A 19,815-nucleotide genomic window follows, 5' to 3' on the forward strand; every position below is an offset into this window, starting at 1 on the left:
TCACAGCATGTGGGTGGCTTAAAATTCCAGACCCTTTTCGTTCCTCAAAGCAGCAGGAAGTTGTTGGTTGGTTTTTTAATTTTTTTTTAAACCGGGTTTATCGTTGTGACTTTTTTTTGTTGTAGTTTGTGTCAGTCTCCCTCAGGGATATAACAAAAGGCTGGATTCATTGCTCCAGGAAACTAAGAGAATCTTTCCCTGTCCCCAACCCCTAAATTAGCCACTGTTTCTTGTCACAGCACCAGTCCCATAATGCTTTGCAGTTCTTTGTAGCTGATTTTTAATTATAGGAAATGCCCTGAGATTGACAAGTTGTATATTCTAAAACTATTTTTTTAAAGTGTGTTTATATACAATATCAGATGGATCCAGTTTTGTTGGTAAATCAAGTATGCTATCCTAGTGCAAAATGACACTAGTCGTGTCTGGAAAAATCTCCAGTGAAGCAGTAAAAGAGCATTACAGCATCAGCAGATCATTGTTGCTTTTTTTTTAAGGAAGAACTGAGAGCTGACTTAAGTTTTTGCTGTCAGTATGTTCGTAGCTAGGAAAAGTACAGAGATTACAAGTATTTTTGTGAGTCAGTACCTTTATACGGACTGCCCAACGCACTAGTTATTCTGCAGGAATTTCTTCATATTAATTTGAGGAAAGTCAGAGTGGTTGAGGTTTTAGTTGCTTAATGTTGTGGGATTTGGGGTCAAAATCCTGTTCTGGACAGGTAAGAGTTTGTGCTTTTTCCCCTTAATATAGTTAACAGGCCAGATTTGCTCCAGATTGATGACGGTTAACAAGAATAAGTCTTCCTAGAGCTAGACTGCAGCAGTGGAAGCTTCTTGCAATCCCTGTTCCTTCACAGGCCCAGAGCTGGAGGCACATTTTCAAAAGTGGGCCCAGAGATGTGCTAATTCAGTGACTCTCCCTGGCCGTGTTTGGCTGGGCTCCTGTACAGCCTCAGCAGGATTTCAAAGATGTTCTCTCCCTGAGTGACACACCCACCCCACAAAACACAATTGTCCCTGTGTTTGGGGTAACTCAGGCCCAGTAGTAGCAATTTATGGAACTTTACTATAGCACTGATTAAGTAAAATACATAAGCATGTGCTTAGGTGCTTTCCTGAATCCAGACCTGAAATGGCTTTGTAGGAGTCTAATTTGCAGGCAGATTCCTTGCAGATACATACAACAACACTTAAAGATTTAGCAATGTTTACGTGACAAAAATCAAATCATATCTTTAGGGCCACATTCAGTTCTGGTACAACTTTACTGAAGTCCAATGGAGTTGCACCTGCTTTACACAAGGGCTGAATTTATTTAGCGCATAATATTTAAAAAGCAAAACTATTTATAAGATGCACAAAAAAGGCTTGTGCATTAGAGGATGTATTTTGCATCTTAATAGCTTATTTCCTGTGTGTGTTCATCTCTCATAGTAATATTCCATGACTATAGTGTTTGTAGAGGTTTAGTAATATTTATAAATACATACCAAAAAGGAATATGTTACATGGAAAATTTCTACTTGTGATGTAAAATCCAGTGAATTCCCCCCCCCCCCCCCCCCCCCGGTGAAATGAAGTCATATAAATGAGCTATAGCAGTATATTCCATGTGCCATGCCGAGAGAGAAATAGATTTTAATAAACTTCTATATTTTAAGCAACTCATTTAACTGCTTTAAATAATATACATACATCTTGATTGGTTTTGCTGAGTTGATGAAGATTCTAGGTATAACCTAAGGAGTCTAATCTCTCTAATCAAGTAATTGGGTTAAAGAGATACAGAAACTTCACAGATACACCCAACACAGTTTTTTTACATTGATGTGAATGGGTGGCAGGCCTGCCAATCAGAGGGGACAAAGGAGTCAATTGCCCTGATGATTCTAAAGGGTCCGGGGATTCGCGCAGCACCACGCAGCATGCTCAGGGTGGCTTTGAGGGCCAGAGAGGGGCTGACACACTGCAGTCTGGGCAGCGCTGAGGCCCCTCCCCTTGCCCAGGGGCCTGGTTTGGCTGTAGGCTCCCCTGGTAGGTGGACTTCTACTCAGGTGGCTAACCAGTGCTGTTGTCCATGCCACTGTGTCCACAGTGCTGGGTTTTTTTGTGCCGTAGCTGGAGCAAAACGGCATTTGTGTGTCTGCCGAGGTTGGGAAGCATGATCTCAGCTGCAGTGTAGACCTATGCCTTCACAGAAGAGTGGCATATATTGGAACTTCTGTTGGGTATCTCATGCAGTCTTCTGGGTGCCTGAGAGGTTCACTTGCCTGAAACACCCCACTGAAGTTACAGGCTCAGCTGATAGTCTCCAAGGATGCTGCAACCTCTGCTGTGGCTCCCATGCAAGTTACAACAGGCAGTAGAGGGGGCTGCATGCCCTGATTAGGGCATAGAACTTCTGCAGGTTCCCAGCCACAGAAGAGCTCTGAAATCTGGTCTCCAGTGAAAGATAAACCAGATATTGGAAGATAAACCTGTCACTTGTCACTATGATGAGGTGGCTGGGGAATCCACTGGTCCATGTTGGGTATGTATGACGATGCAGGTTGAACTTCTCTAGTTTGGCACTCACTGGTCTGGCAACATTGTGGTCCGGCATGATTTTAGTTAGCCAGATTGCCAGTTATCATAGGGGTGGTCAGGTTTCCTCTGATCCCATAACGTTTGTTTACAGCCATCAGTCCTGGCTCTCAGTGTTCTGTGCTGTAGTTTAGCTCTAATTTACCCCTAAATGTCTTCTAAGAGCCCAGTAATCCGTGGAAAGGTTGGTAATGCTGCCAAACAATATTGTCCTCCTATGGTCCGGAAAATTCTCTAGTTTGGCACCAGTCAGATCCAAAGGGTGCCAGACTAGAGAGGTTCAACCTGTAAAGTTGTGGTCTCCAGTGAACTAGCCATACTCAACTGGCCAAATGTGGCTTGTGTGTTGGACACCAAAGCTGTGAAGGCAAGGCTGAAGGCAAAACAAATGTGGAAAACATGTATTGCCTCTGTTCTGGAAGTTGTAGCAAAAGTAAATGCATAATCTAGGTATTAGTAATGACTTTACACCTCCGCTTTCTCTACCTTCAGCTGCTTCTGCTCTACATTTTACCATAAATGCTTTATATAACCCTTTCAGTACTGCACTTAAACAGAGGATCAGTTTCTTTGTGACTGCAATTTATATCTCCTTTTGCCAGCATGGGTCACTGCACATCTGGGAGGGAGGGAGGGAGGGGAAGAAAGTGGGGGAAATGCACCCAGGTGAGGGAAGTTGATGAGTGAATGGCTTTAACTTCCACCATGGGATGCTAGCTATACAAGCCCTGTGCTAGGACTCTGAGTGTGAATGCACTGAGTTACCACATCCTCTAGTTGCCATAGGTATGTTCCTTTTTTCCCTTGCTATCACCCCCCACTTCTGGTACTGTGCTGAAGAGAGAGGGATACATAGGTGGAAGCTGGTAAAAGCTAAAGTGAACCTATCCCTTTTCGTTTACGTTCCGCTCCCAGTGGGTTAGGTAAATAAAGCTAGCCTGGAATATTAAAATGAACTTCAGTATTTTTATAAGTGACCTCTTCCTTTTGCGTGCTTGATTTCTTTAAAGGTATAGCACACTCACAGCTCTCACTTGGAGTTATGGGTGCTCCCCACTTCCAAAATTGAGGCCCAGGTTTTTCTCACATTGAGCAACCAGAATCAATGAACACTCTTAAAATGTAAGCTTAGTGTACATTTTCAAATGGTAGAGAAAATGAACAAATACTTCAGACTCTCTTTTGCCCGGCTTCATTGTGTGCAGCATGCTTTGATTAAAACTGGGCAAAAAAAAAAACATTTTAGTAACTCCAAAGCTAGAAAAACATAATTATTTTAATTGAATTTCCCACAGAGCTGCCCAGCAGTGATCACAACCATTCATAAAACAGTCACAAGAAATCTGTTTCCCAACCCTGTTTTGACCAGCATTGGAAAGTGAAAATGATATGAAAATGAGAACAATGTCGCAATTGTTTTGACTTGGTAATTACAATGAAAGAGAGTTGCAGTGCGATTACATGTTCAGTATAAAAATATTATTCAATGTAAGGAGCAACAACCACCATTGTGTTGAGATGTGAGTCTAAGAGGCTGGGTTGAGGGATGAATTAAGAACAGGGAGTAGAACTGTGTGACAGATGGCTTTCTGAGCTGAGGAGGGGGCAAACATAGCCTCTTGCTCCTGATCTTTAACCTTTGCAGCTGCCCCTATATCTCTGCCACTAACCTTTTGTACTTTTCCAGATCCACCACTCCCTGCAGCTTCTCATAACTGCATCTATAAGATAAGAGTAAATGTTTTCTTTCTTCCTGCTCTCAAGCGATAGATTGTTTGTTTTATTGCAGTTAGGCTTGGCCTATAGGTCTGGAAGTCACATTTGCTGCCAGCACAGCAGATGTGCAGCCATAACAACAAAGGTGACCTTGCTCTCTGGAGAGGAAAAGTAAAGTATCGGTGTCTACCCACCAAGCAGTACCAAGGTCAGAGAAAGGGGTATATATGGGACTGAAGTCACAGATCTAGGCATACCCACAAACAATAGATGAATGTCCTTGCTGGTACTCAGGGTGCATTCTGAAATTGGGGATATTAGTATGCAGCAACTTAGTTACAAACGGTGATGAAATAGTAGGATTATGCAGCTCAGACCACTGAAAAGCAAGGAGGAAGAGACATTTATTTTTGTGTAGTGATGTGACATTTTGAGTCTCGTCTCGCTTTGGTACCAAGTGTGACTGCCTGAGAAATGACCAGCAATGACAGGAAATGTAGCCACAAAAAGCTCAGCAAAGAACAGTTAAAATGGGTGCTGTCTTAGAGAGACCAGGAAAACAGCAGCCACCCAGTGCTGGATGTTGTCTTGGCAGCAGCAGTGAATGTAAGGTTAACTGGACACTGCACTAACAGATCTCTTTTAAAATGGGACTAGGAGAGGAAATATCAGTATGTCACATGCTGTAAGCTTAGGTAGTTTGGCTTAAGAGTCCTAGAAATTTGACAAAATTCTTTTATTTTCATGAGACTGGAAAAGATGTTTGCATTGGATTGAAAAAGTTCCTATGCGTAGATTGTTACTTATGATAAATAAGTATGACTGAAGAACAACTGCTTCCTTGTAGTCAAAAGTTCCTAGAGCATGAATGTGACTCAGAGCTGATCCAAATCATTTTGATTAAAAAAAAAAAAGGAAGTTTCTAGTATTTTCTTAAAATTAGTGGGTACTGCCTTTTATCTGTAGTCCCTTGTTCAGATTTATCATTGTGCAGTAGTGATATAATTTAATAACACTGCTGGTTAAAAATTATAGACCATGTACCTTCATGTAAATCAACCTTCAGTTAGAGACTTCTCTCACGTAAGAGTTGTATCTGAATTAAGCATGTCCCAGAGAAGGAAGCAATCCTCCAATCTGAAACTGCAGTGGGAACTGTAGTTTAATAGGCACAAGGGTTTCTAAATGAATGCAGTTGCAACAGGGTTAAGAATTTCTATAAACCTGTTGGAACTCTGGGACTTGAATTACGGTGAGAAGAGTAGAAAATGCATTGCTTTTTTGTTTACAACAGCCAGGTGACTAGAACAAGCAGGCAGGGAACAGGTAAGATGGATTGCTTGTGGTATACAGGATAGGGGAATTATGGGATACGGAATCCACCCATTCGGGTGGGGAAGAGGGACAACTGCAGATTTCTGCACAGGCAGCGGGAGAAAGGAGTGGGCTGCTGGAAATCACCTTATAGAAACTATGGCTGCAGGACAGAAAGTCACTGATAATTTCCCTGTATAGTCTTGCCTTTGGGCATGAAACAGTGAACGGTGGAAAGGTCCAAGGCTGGGCAATTGCCTATCCCTACTGTTTCTTATAGCACTGATAAAGAGCATGGTGATTATTAGTATTTAGCAATAGAATTACAGTAGCATTTAAACATTCTGAACCAGTTCTTGGCCCTATTATGCTAGATGCTGAGTATAGACATAGTGAGTCCTTCTCCTGAAGAGTCCAGTATAATTGACAAGGGATGGAACAAAGCAAGTATTCTTTCATTTTTTTAATATATAAGAAAGAAGAGGCACAGAGAGACTAGTTATTTTGTGTGTCACACTAGCATGGTAGGCAGTACACAGGGAATGGGAAGACACATACTTTCTCCATAGAGAGTTTATAATCCCATGTCTAAAACTGAGTGACAGAAGAGAAAGGGGACTGACTGAATGAGGGTAGTAATTATATCAATATTGTTGTGCAGTTACTCTAGGCATGTGCTTATCTCGGTGGTTCAATTAAGGTACCTCAGGTGTATTTAATATTTAGAGAGCAGTGGGAAGTACCTTGATTTGGTTATTTGGGGCACTGCAGTAAAACCCAGGCCTATGGATGCAAATTCAGTGAAGAAAGAATAGCAACTTAGGGTGTATCTGCATTACTGGTGACCGATAAGGATTCTATGTGTGGCCTATGAGACATTTTTGTTTTCCGGTACCCGTGCCTAGTGTTGCCAGATTCCACTGGCTTCCCCATAGTTCCACTGGATTACACATAGTTTCCCCCCCTCCCTCCCTCACCGAATATTATTAAAATGACACACATATAAAGCAAGGGCACATAAAGTGAGGCGCATGCTGATTGCACACAACATTTACTGAGAGCCATGTGCTCCCTCTGCCTCCAATCAAAGCACTGCTGCAGTTCAATCCGCACACACTGCAAATTCTAGTTACGCAGGCGCAGTTAGCAAAACTACTCTATTGTGGGAGACCATCTTGATTACGACAGTCTTGTGGCCCACTGAGATGGAGCGCCAGTCATGCGGCCCCCTCACTAGCCTAGGTTGCCCGTCACTGAACTATAATGTAAAGAAAATCCCATGGCCCCAAGTCTCAGTCAGAGTCAATTGAAGGACAGTGAAGTTTAAAAAAAAAATGCAATGTTCCATCTTGGGCCGCAGCTAGCCTTTGAAACCCAGTGAGCAGAGGGAGGACTGGACTATAACCTAAGCCTGAATGTCTGGACTGCTACTTTTAGCCAGGCAGCCCAAGAAAAGCAAGACAGTCTTTTCTGTAACCTTCCAGCCAGTTCACAAGGTCACTAACAAAACTTATTAAAATGCAACCATTTTAAATAATTTCATCTGTATAAAATGTTAGGCAGCATAAACATATTCTAGTGGTTTCCACAGATCCATCTTAAAATAGAAAACTCTGCCTGTAGCCAATATAATATCATTAAAATCTTAGTTATTACATTCACAGGATCATGTGGTGACTTAATACCCCATTTGAAAGGATTTAAGGTCTTGTTTATTGCGTTATTGAGAAACTGCTTGAATGTCAGCTAGTTACCGGCTTTCAGCTGGGGGTGAGGTACAAGAAACAAAAGTCTATTTACAGTGTGTTGAGGTAGTAATACACCTGGCAACATATCAAGTCTAAGAAACTTTCTCACCAGTGAAAATGAACTATAGGTACACAAAGCTTAATGGGAGCACTTGAATGATGTTGTGACCTAATTCTATAGCCTTTTGTCAGGCCTGCTACTTTTTTAGTATCCAAGTAACATGTTTCTCTTACATAAACCTTTCAATGTAAGTATTTATATAGAAGGCTACATACTTTTTAAAGTTAAAAATCGGTACTAATACCAAAAAAGAGAAATGAACATGTCACAGAATGAAAGCAAAGTTATTTTAGAGCTTCATTTCAGGTGCTAGCCAATAAACAAACCAATGATGCAAAAACATTTCACATAGGTGTTTATCCGTGAAATACTGGAAAAACACCTAAAATGGTTACTTGCATAAAGGGCTTATCTATGTGGAACAATAATAATGATATAGGGGTGTGATTTCTAAAGTACTTTAACGTTTGTGTCTAAATTGGGCCTGTTGGTGTACACAGAGGTTCCCTAGAATGCTTTAATATAGTGCTGTTTTGAAATAGTACTACATGAAAGCATGCTAGAGGACTTCAGAAAGAGATTATAATATACACAAATGTGATTATTTTTGGACACCTACAAGTTCAAATTGCTTAAAGCCTAAAATGAAATGATAAAACCCTGAAAAAAGGAGAGCCCTAGTGGTTCACATGAGGGCGCTAGGGGCAAGAGCTGATGGAAGAGGAGTTCCATTTCCAATCTGTGCATGTGGATGCCAGGATACCTTAAAATTCATATATCGTTGGCTCCAGTCAAAGATGTCAGGGTGGGTGACGGTTTGCAGTGATAGAACTTAGGACTTGAGGGAATGGTTTCATGGTATATTCCTCTAATATTACTATTTTCACAATTTGATAATCTGTGAACTGATCACAGTGCCCAACTGAGCCCTTTAAAAGATCAGTCTGAGGCTCCAAGCAGAAGTTTGGCACTCTACGGGGGGTAATGGGTCACAAACTCTGGGTTCACTCTTTAGGAGGAACTGTTTGGAGTAAAAGATGGATTTCCTCCTGGAACGCCCTCAGTGGGAAAGAGGAATACAGCTCTGCATGGAATATAACTGCACATTGAGCTGGTCCTATTCTGTGCACCTATCCAAATAACGTTAGACAAATATTTAAAATCAGTTTGCAGTTTAGAATAAACCTTTTAAAGAGTGGGGAGGCGAGAAGATTCTTTTCTGCAGCTTAGGCCCAGACTATCGCCTTTCACAAAATAGCCAGCCATAGGGGACGCACCGCAATGTTTTCACAGCACGGTAACTGCATAAGGCTGGAGGCTTCATAGTCAAGGTTGTCAGGATCTCCAGTTTCAATGCAGAATGGGGATCCAAGCACATGAATCGCCATCCAAACAACGAAGCAGAATTCCCTCCCACTGGTCTCCCTTTTACCCTGACAGGATGCTAGCTCCTGGTCTCTGCAGGCATTTGCATCCTCAGTATTGCTGCATTTTCACACATACTTAAAATATTAGGCTCTGATCAACAAAGCATTGAAGCATGTGTGAGAATCTGAGTACCTGGATTTATTTATGCATGTGCTTAATTTTCAACAAGCACTTAAGGGCAACCCATAGGACCCTAGTGAGAGAGCTAATGTGTTTCAATCAGTCAATCAAACCTCAGTCAATTTGCTGAAAAGGTGGGTGCTATCGTCTTCTCCCTTCAGGGCTGTGGCTTTTTTTTTTTAAAGCTCAGGATGTGAAACTCTTTCCTGTCTTCACACCAACACCCACACTGCCTCTGAATATTGGGAGGGAGAGGCATTCACTTCAGTTCTGTGCTGCTCCTTCTGCTGGCTACTAGGCTTTTCGTGGCCCTTTCTCTAGTGAAGTAGGGGAAGGAGAACATCTCTTATTTATTTATTTACTTTGCAAAAGTCTCAAATTCCAGAGCTCTCTTCTTCTTTGCAGTGCCACTACAATACATAGTTTGCCCAATAAGAACCTCTCTCTCTCATTGTGATTTTCCTTCTGTACAGCACAGTAGGAGCCATTTAAAAAAAATGTTCATACTTTTTACAAGGATGATACTATCAGATCTAGTACTCCTTCCTAATGCAAGTCTAGTGTGTCTACCTCAAGATTGTTACATCATAATTGCCATTAAATATAAAAGAACCCTTTTAACTGTTGCACTGTATACAAATATTTTGCTAGTAATATAGCAAGGCCTTGTATGTGGCAACTATCTTCAATTTAATGCAGAAAAAGCACTGGAATTCTAATTAAATGTATTTATCTCATCTAGAAAAGCTACAAAGCTCCTTAGATGTTTAATCTGATATATTTTTACTTCTAAACATGGAGATGCTAATATATATGTATATAGTTTTCTACAGTATATAGCTCTGAACCTCAAAGCAATGTTGTTTTCCTTTTTATTGAAAAAATATGAAAGGGCAGATGAGTGGCTGACAGAGCATTAAACATTGGAGCCAAAAATCTGCTTTTGGGCAGTGGCATGATGTGCTATCCAACTGAAGTCATAGGAGTCGGAGATGCATAGCTGAGGGCAGATTTTGTCCCAGATAGTGCTATTTAACAACTCTTTAATTGTGCAACTAAGCAGACGTATGGGTTGAACAGCATGTAGCAACACAATGTTTAGAAATATTAGCATGCATAAGTCTGAGTGGAAGTGGCCCAACAGTTCATGAAAGTGTGATTCGGAGATGAAGAGGAAACCATAGAAGGAGAAAAGGAGTTGACTAATAGGGTGGGCACTACACTATTTTCAGTAACAGACACAAACCGTATGTGTGAAACCTAAGTCAAGAAGCCAGTTCGTTTCATAGCATAAGGTTAATGAACCACACATATCAGTGTTGATCATGTTGATTGTCCCTAGGTTGCCATTTCTAGTATTCTAAAATATGCTGCTTCCCAGTTGTGTGATCTTGGGATTTTTGTGCAGTTGTGCTTAATGATGGAGGGGCTAAGGGAAATCTTCTGAACCTTTTCATGAAGCTAAAATGAGGGAAAAATCAATTTCAGTCAATAAAAGAAGAGAATTCTTCATACTGAAGATCTCTGAACTTTATTGCCAATTCTATTGCACTAGTCTTGAAAGGGAATTTAAAAATATACCGGACATGGTTTGAAACTTGATCTTGAACTGTAGTGCTGTCCTATAATACTATCACAGGGAACTATGAGTTCCATGAGTGAAGGAAAAAATTCAAATCAGGAGTGGAATTTTCCCACTAAACAGTAAGATATTTTAACCCCCAAGAAATATATCGTTGCAGCAATAAGATAGGGGATCTAAGACTTGTCTGCACTAGTACTCTTGAAGGCAAAACTTTTACCTACGCCTACACTGCATTGCTCTTCTGAAAAAAGCTATGCAAATTGCAATTTGGGTAGCTTTTTCTGCTTGCTTTTTTGGAAGAGGCTTTTTTGACATTTGGCTCGTCTACACTGGGCCAAATGTCAGGAAAAAAAAAAACCTTTCAGAACATCCCTCCTTCTTCGTAAAGCAAGGTTTACAGGGATGCCGAAAAAATATCAGAAGAGCAGACATGTTCCCTGGACACAGCAGAGTTTTTCCGGGATAGCTGCAGTGTAGACATAGCCTTAGAGAAGCACTTCCCTAAGACTCAGGGACCAGCTGTCAAATGTCTTAAGTTTGTAGTCTTCCCTTGTGCATCTCTTCTCCCCCCCCCCCCCTTCTCCACCCCGCCCCCCAACCACACACACTGCCCTGGACTACACTCTTAAGGACAAAATAAAACTGGAATAAATGTTCAGTGATAGACTCCCAACTTTTTTTTTTAAATACATGTTGCCTTGTCATCTGATGCAATTCTTAATACTGGATTGACTCTCACTTAAAGGTTGGTGGCCCACGCTTTCCTGAAACAGTATAACAATGGTTCTATGTCTGTTAGCCACCAGTGGCTGGGTGTTACAGCTGTCCTTTGATTCCAGCTGCTATAAATAGTATTAAAAGAAGTCAACACCACTATACTTTCCCAATGTTACTTCTTCACATAAACAATTGGTGTGGTTACTCAAAGGATGGTGACTGATTGCACTGACCAGCTCTACCTCTACTGGCAATCCTGAATGCAAAATCTTGGAAAATCTTTAAGATGTGATCCATGATATGAAAAAAGCTTAAGAACTTCTGCCCTACAAGGTGCTACGTGGTAATTTGTGCATACTTGAGAAAACCTTCCACAACAGCTCATGTTGCTGCCTAATAGTGATGGCATGGTTGATGTCCTTTTTGGTTCCCTGTTTCTTTCACCTGATTTGTCTGAAATCCTTTGAAAATAATAAGTTGCAATTCCTCATTATTTGCCACATTGTCAGTCTCCAGCCCTCCCTCCAGCCCTATACTAGATGGGTGTCCAGTTGTGTACCAAGAATCTGCCTGGATGAATACCAACTTAAACAAAGTGACATAATTAGTGCTTATGCAGGGCATTAATCATTCATGAATAAAGGCTGTTCAGGGAAAGAAATGGGAATCTTCTTAACACACACAAGACAAATTGTTTTCCAGTAGAAGGAGCACTTTAAGAAGGACTCTGTTGTTTTGTTCCACCAAATGACCTGTTATGAACTGTTATGTAAGTGCCTGTTTTGTGGTGTTAATTATTTAAAACAAGTACACATCAATACACCATTTCACATTTTTAAAAGTCACCACAGCACATGCACTTTTGAGAACTAAAGTAAGATCTAGTATCTGAGACTGAAGCCTTTCCTGGTGTAATTCCTAGTTAGTTCAATTAAATTGTGCTGTTCAGATATTTTCATCTGCATTGAGAATTTACCATTTTACTCAGATGTCTTTCACTCTCATCATCTTTTTGCTTGATTTAAAAAAAAAACAAAAAACAAAAACCTTGAAACATGCAACTGTGCTCTTGGCGGGGGTCTAAGGAACCTTGTGTTCCCATCCTTGCTTTTTGACTTGTTACACTCACCTGTCCCATTTTTATTGAGAAGCTACACAGAGCAGGGACACTCACTCTGAGCCCAGTTCAGCTACCCTTACTCCACAATCAGGAGTGCCCACTGCATTACTGTGTGAAGGCTGCCTGCTCCTATGTATGTAAATGGCAAAACTCACAAGCTGATCAATGTAAGGATGGCAGAGCTGAGCCGTACATGTACTGTACCTAGCACCAGATGACCCAGTTCTGATTGGGGCTTTAGATAGTGACTAAGAAAATAGAATGTCTTAGTAACTTATAAAGTATAAAGTGCAGTGCTTTCCTATCCGGATAGTTAGAAATGCTGTTGATTCTGATATTCTTTCTCTGGTCGTTATGAGAGTCTGTACAATAGAATTGGAACCGAATAATGCTGCAGCAATATTAAACTTTTGTTTTGATCACCAATGTTAAACTTTTGACACCTTTGCTGCTGCTGTTAATTTCTCACCAATATATAATAAACTAGACTATATATTCAAGAGCTCAACTGTCAGCGTCAATAGTCAATATCAACTCTGCATGCACTGTTAAGCCCTTACAATTCGGGAGGCTATGCCCTGTAAGATGATGGGTGGTATTTCAAAATTATTGAAGCGATTTTGATGTCCAATTCCCATGGTAATTAGGACAGTTCCCATATCCAGATCCCTTAGGCATTTTTGAAAATTGTAGCCTACGCCAATTGTATAAGATATGTTTTAGATTTGAGGCCTCAGCTACATCACAGCATCTCTTTGAAGCTTTTATTTCTGAATAGCAGTTAACTCCACTAGAGGTGAATCTCTTGTCTTGCTTTCCAACTTGAAAAATGCATCTGATGAAGTGGGTCTTTGCCCACGAAAGCTTATGCTCCTACACTTCAGTTAGTCTATAAGGTGCCACAGGACTCCTCGTCGCTTTTGCAGATTCAGACTAACACGGCTACCCCTCTGATACTCAACTTGAAAAAGTAAAGCTGACCAGGTACCAATGAAAGAATTACTTTAAAATAACATGCTCTCTTCAAAGAGTACTCATGATAAAGAGAAGGAATCCAGATATAGTAAACTGCTATTGTAATACTGCTTATTTTCTTTTTTTCAGACTGCATCATCTGCTATTAAAGGAACTATTCAACTGGGAATAGGATACACAGTAGGTAACCTCACCTCTAAACCAGACAGAGATGTACTTATGCAAGACTTCTATGTAGTGGAAAGTGTGTTTTTACCCAGGTAAGATCAATCCTATGTAACATAAGACTTTTCAAATAACAGTTTAACAGCATTTACTTAATGTGCTGACTATAAGGATTATTTTCAAAAGGGAATATCTTCAAACAAATGGGATCATATTTTTAATAGAATTTTAATGGCTTTAGCAAAAAATGTTAATGATAAAAAAGTGAATATACACTATTTCAACTGGAAGTTGAGTTCAAGATCATTTGAAAACTAATGGTATAGACTGGACTCTTTCTTGTGCCATACCCACCCACAAATGAAGTAAATCCTTATGTACATTTAGCTCTGACAACTGTCCACAATGTTCATCTCATTCAGAAGCATCCATTATTTCTAGATCCACCTTTCCAAATGTGCTAGTAAATGGATGTGGGGAGAGATTACCATGTGCACACTGATTAGTGAGAACAGATGGTCCTATTTGAGATATTAGACTGAAGTTCAGGATCGGGATTAAATTTTTGATTCTCCCACAGGCTTATTGAGAGACCTCAAACAAGTCAAATAATGTCTTTGTGTGTCAACTCACCTTGTGTAAAATGAGCCTAATAATGCTTCGTTAAAGTGTCAAAGTGTTGTGGACTAATATGTGAGGCTGTCAGGTCCTATGGTGCGATAGGGGCAACACAAGTAGAAACTTTCAACCAACATCTAATTCCGTAACTACTGTCAATGTACAGTTTTGTAGACAGACTGTACCCTTAGTTATTCTGCAGATTGCAGTTTCAGATATTGTTTAGGGGATAATATTTGGAATAACGTACTTCCGTTTATATGAGAAATCCATGTCACAGCAGATATCAGCAATACAAAACTTATTACATAATGGCACTTTTTTTCCAAATTGTCACGAGACAAAGTATAAAGAACTTCTATATCAGGACTTTAAAAAATAAGTTTGCAAATGCGTATTTAGGTTCCTGCTTGCTGTGGTTTTTTTTGGTTTTTGTTTTTAAATAAATGCCTTATCCCTAACAGCACCCATTGTCGTCCCTAGAAACTGCTGGGCTGAGCACTTTCAAGGCTTGTCTACACAAACACTTACATCCCTAGCTTGCTGAGATCTATGTCTGTCCCATGATAGCCTGTAGTCTATGACCTGTTGATGCACCCTGCTGCCCTACTCTAGAAACTCCGTAGCCATAGTGCACTTTGGTCTCCTGTTTCAAAGCAAGTACAGTAGGACACGACTGGTGTACCCCAGCTTGCTTCAAACTAAGTGTTCATGGCAACAAGCCCTTAGTTGAGTGTGTATTGCAGTTTATAGCTTAGCCCACGTGCAAGCTGAACATAAATCCACACATTTTTTTCTAAGATATTATGGTCCGAAGAAACATTAGAAAGGACACCACTAAAAAAAGTGTGTATTTGTTAGTAGTCAGTGTTTAATCTTGAGAAAAATGACTGATAGAGGCCTTGATAACCCTTCAAATACTTGGAGTCGTCATAAAGAAGACTGTGATCAATTGTTCTCGGTGTCATCTGAGTCGGACAGCAAGTAATAGCCTCGATTTGCCAGAGATTAGGGTAGATTTTTAGAGACTTTCTAATTATAACAGGTAATTATACTTGGGAATAAGTTGCCGTGAGAAGTTGTGGAATCTCTATCATTGGAGCTGTTTTTCTAACCTATTCTTTAACAATCTATCAGGTATAGTCTAGGTTGATTTGGTCCTAATTCATCACGGTAGGGATGGTAGGCCAGACTTGACTTCTTGAGGAAACTTCTAGCTCTACATTTCTGTGGTTCTATGACAGCCATATATAAAACATTGTTCTCAGCTGATAATGTAAAGCCATTATTTGAGGAAGAAGACTGGAGCTAAGTTAATCTAAAGAATTTTTTTTTAAAGAAAGCCTCAAACTTTGGAACATATTGCCTGGATAATATCCTGTCTTTACCCCACATGCTGTAGCTGTGCCCAGTAGGAATTATTCATGCTCCATGCTCGTGATTTGTGTGTGTCTATAATTGATGAGTTTCCATATGCTTTTTCTGTGTGATTATGTTCTGGGGATGCTAAACAAAATATTTAATACCCCAAGAATTTTTCAGATCATGAGAACTGAATTATCTCTTCTATATTGTCATGTTACCAAACTCTTCACTGTTTCAAAAAGTAAAATAACCATACTTGGATGAGGATGTTGCCATTACAAAGACAGCATGTGCTCTCTTTAGCAGTCTACATGGCTATCTGTAAAGGCTTCAGAGCCCAAGTTGATTATTTTAAGTATCACAAACTAAGTGCTTGTTTCTGAATTGATAGCACAGAAGTGGAAGAATCTATTCCATGTCCTCTTTTCTAGTTTGATTTTTTTTTAATAAAAAGATAGATCAGTGTTGTGAAAGCCTTAACACTATTTACTTCGTATAAAAACATTTCTGCATACACACTTACAAATGCAGTTTCCATATGCCTGTGTGGCTCTGGTGTTAAGGGTAGCGATAGGACAAGTTTCTTCCATTTTGAAAATGAAATGGTGGCATGAGGAGCAAATGTATTGACAGTTTATTATAAAAAAAAAAAAAAACCAACCTAGTAGCACCCTTTTGTCCAGTCATCCAAAGACAACACACACAAAACTATCTGTTAAACGTATAGCCAGATGCAACAAGTCATTTGACTTGCTGTCTGGTTTTACTCGTCAGTAAGTAAGGGCGTTGTGCGTAGTGAATTATCTTGACTGAAACAAAGGCTCTTTCTATAAAGGGTACTTACTGATATATTCTTCCTCTGTTAGTCAGCAGTAGCAATGTATTTGTCTTTCTAGCCCTGTTAAGCTATGTCTAGACTACGTGGAAGATTCAAAGATTCTTTCGACCTCACTTTCAAAAGCAAAGCTTTTGAAAGTGAAAGTAGTCGGGGGACAGCTTTTTTGGCAAACCCTCTTCCCCTTTTTCGAAAAGCCACGTAAACCTCTTTTTTGAGGAAGAGTGGCTTTTCGAAAAAGGGGAGGGGCTGCCAAAAAAACCACGTCCCGACTACTTTCACTTTCGAAAGCTTTGCTTTATATATTTATCATCTTTCTGCGGAATTTGCATATCCTCTTTCAAATCTTCCACATGGTCTAGATGAACTCTTATTGAACCTACAGTGTATGTGTATTAGAGTACACAGGAGATGGAAAGTCTGTCTTGTCTCTCTGTAAATTGCATCTTTATCTCCCTGTCTAAATGATATTGAAGAGGAATATTAAGGTACTACCCGTTAGTATGAATAGCAAGAGTTTGATGGACTCTACAACCTTCAAAGTAATGTAGGGAGGTCCACTGTTGAGTCCCATTTGAAAGTACAATGTGGATTATTCCTGAACATATTTAGCTTCAACCAGGATACGAAAGTAGTAGGAGTCTTTCTCAATGCAAGAGGAATAGTGGCAGAGACAGTGGAATCAAAATTCTAGGAACAGCTAAGCTAGGGAGAACACTTGCTAGCTATTTAAATTACTCCCTCTCTGTGATTTGAATGTGATGGATAAATTTAAGCTATGTAAAGTAAATGTGATCATGATGAGAGAATAGACTTAAGCAAGCAGCCACATTTTGCGCTATCTTCATGATTCCAGTGTGATTTATCTGTAGCCCCATCCAAAGTATTAATTTAACTCCTATGTTGCTATATAATGTACATATCAATTTGCAGCAGCACTTTGTCTTGACAGCCTGTCCTGATCATTTCATCTCCCCTTGTCTGCACACAGGTCTAATGGGAGTCGTACAGGCAATGAAATGTCACTTATTTCATGGAGTTCTGTGCACTCCTGATGTGCAATTGTCATAATAGTGGGAGCGCTGCTATAGTGGTGGCGTTGCTAGTGTTCGCATAATGTGCCTCGGGTAGCACTTGTCCGGGGCTAATTTGCTCTGATGGTTGGATCATTAGTTTCCCTACCCCCAGTGGGGTACTCATCTGGAGTGTGATGTGAATGCTGTAGATCCAGACTATCTGAAGAGCAATAAAGCAATGCCTCTATCTGCTTTCTGGTAAGCAAAATCCTATGACAGTCAGCGCTGCCCCATCCATAGGATGGTTTGGGGCAGTTGGCCTGGGCCCTGAGCTTTAAGGGTTGTTGGGACTGGCAGCAGCACCATCTCCATTCCTTTTTGTTCCACCCTTGTTTCAGAGGGACATGGGGCTTGGGCCTTGCAGGGGCTGACAGCAAAGCAACTGGCCCTGCACTGCTACATCTTGATGGCTCCTAACCTTGCTCAGGAGAGGAGGGGGCAGGGGTTTTGGGAAAGGGGTGAGGCGAAGCAGGGATGAGGGCAGGGGTGTGGGAGAAGAGTTGGAGTAGGGGTGGGGCCAGAGGTGGAGTGGGAGGGTTGTCCCAGGCCGCGCATCCCCTTAGGGATGGCTCTGATGACAATTATAGGATTATGTAAAAGACAAGGGTGTAAAGAGAGCCAACTATTGTTATTGATTGATTTTACACACAAGTTATTTCTTTTCTGTTTATATTTCTCCACCCTTCAAGTAAACTGCACTTCGCCATCTGTATGAGACAGTTTAGTAACCATAGTGAAACAAAATATTATTTCAGGATACTACAGTCAGAGACTTACATGGTAAAAACACCAAGAGGGGAAAAGAAGGAAAGTGGGTTAGTTTAGAACTCAGCATAATGGACCAAATTCTACTGGGTAATACTGCTGTAAAGCAGGAAATAATTCCGGTGTAATTAATATTAGTTGGTGAAACTAGGAACAGAATTTGTCCTAATACTTGGGTGTATTGCGTATTTAATGCTGTTTCAATAAGTTACCAGGTATTTGCCACTGTTACCACTGTGCCTTTTAAACTGCTTAGAGTGCTTTCTTTCACTGGCAATTATAGCACATGTGCAAGGATGAAAGGTTACCTTCCTAGCTTTCATTTCTCATTTAACCTCCACATTTATCTTTGTGACAGGGTGCAACAGGCAAAGCTCTTGTTCTTCGTATGGGGCTACCCGAAAGGAAGTATGCAGCATGTTGCTTTTAGGACCCAGCTGTGATGTGTCACAAAGGGTACAGCACAGTAATTCATTTTGGCAGGTTCTGGATACAGTTTTTTTTTTTTTTAAATGGCAGTGAGCAGGAGTGCTCATGTTTACAGAACACACATTGGCCTGGCTTATGATCAGGGAACCTATGGTTGCTGTACATGTGGGTAGTGTGAAGCTACTCTGAGAACTCATGCAAATAGGCTCTCCCATCCCTCTCAAGCATCCATATGCAGATCTAGAGCTTCTCTTGCCACTACTAGGGTCAGAGGTGCTACTGAAGCAATATTGGCAGTAACAGCCAAGCTGTTGAGTGGTGGTAGTTTAGGTGTCTTAATCATTCTCCTCCCTGCTGTCACTCAGCTTTAAAGAATTCTCTCCCCACCCCTACCCCAGGAATCTAGGGGAAATGCTGCATGTTACAAGCCACCAGCTCTCTTTGATCCAGTGTGATGTGATATGACTTCAGGGAGTCTTGATGTTCAAGACATGTCACAGAGTAACTCTAGTTCACACAGCTATTACATTGATACTTTGCCATGATACATACCTTAGGATATTTTACCAGTTAAGTACAAGTTACTCAGAGCTTTTTGACTGCACCATTTGTAGAAGATCCAGGTATCTAGTTTTAAAAAGCTGGCAGAAACCGTAGTGCAGGCCCTGCGCACAAGGAAATGTACACCAGACTTAACCTTTGTTTTCTCAGACCTGTCAGTGGAAAGACTTCTAAGATCCAGGCTTTTTCCAAATACTGTCAAGTGTTCAATCTCCCCATAGGTCCACTTACGGGTATTTCACTTACCCCTCTGCCATATGCCTTATTTCAGCTCATTCAGTGGTTATTGCTATATAGAATCTTATGGACCCAAATATAATTATCTTAACTTATTTTGCAGTTCTTTAACATACTCCTGCATTGCCTTCGAAAGGTGCCTTATTTCAGGAGTCTTATTAGCATATCTTACGTCATTGAAAATAATACAAAGGAAGATATATTTAGAAATGAAAAGAGTCCTATCTATGTCTCTCCTGTATCAATCAAAAGCCAATAGCTGTGTGAATCTAGGAGGAATAAGAATTGTGACTAGTTATAGGCAGAAATAATGCAGTTGTTCATCTTTGCTCTCTAGGGAGGAAATGGGAGTGCTGGAAAGAGATGCCTGGATTAGTTGTGCATAATTGTGCACT

General features: G+C 40.5%; 1 protein-coding gene across 3 annotated transcripts in view; it reads left to right on the forward strand.

The window, feature by feature from the left end:
• Window positions 1–19,815, forward strand: part of PIP5K1B (phosphatidylinositol-4-phosphate 5-kinase type 1 beta) — a 162,508-nt gene that overhangs the window by 65,273 nt on the left and 77,420 nt on the right. For all 3 annotated transcript variants that reach the window (XM_006137852.5, XM_006137851.5, XM_075931678.2), the window contains exon 4: window positions 13,499–13,629. In XM_006137852.5, coding sequence (XP_006137914.2) covers window positions 13,499–13,629 — 131 coding nt within the window. The remainder of the gene's footprint in view (window positions 1–13,498; window positions 13,630–19,815) is intronic.

This window comes from Pelodiscus sinensis, chromosome 6 (assembly GCF_052426305.1).
Source record: "Pelodiscus sinensis isolate ZL-2025 chromosome 6, ASM5242630v1, whole genome shotgun sequence".
In the NCBI taxonomy this organism is placed as follows: Eukaryota; Metazoa; Chordata; order Testudines; family Trionychidae; genus Pelodiscus; species Pelodiscus sinensis.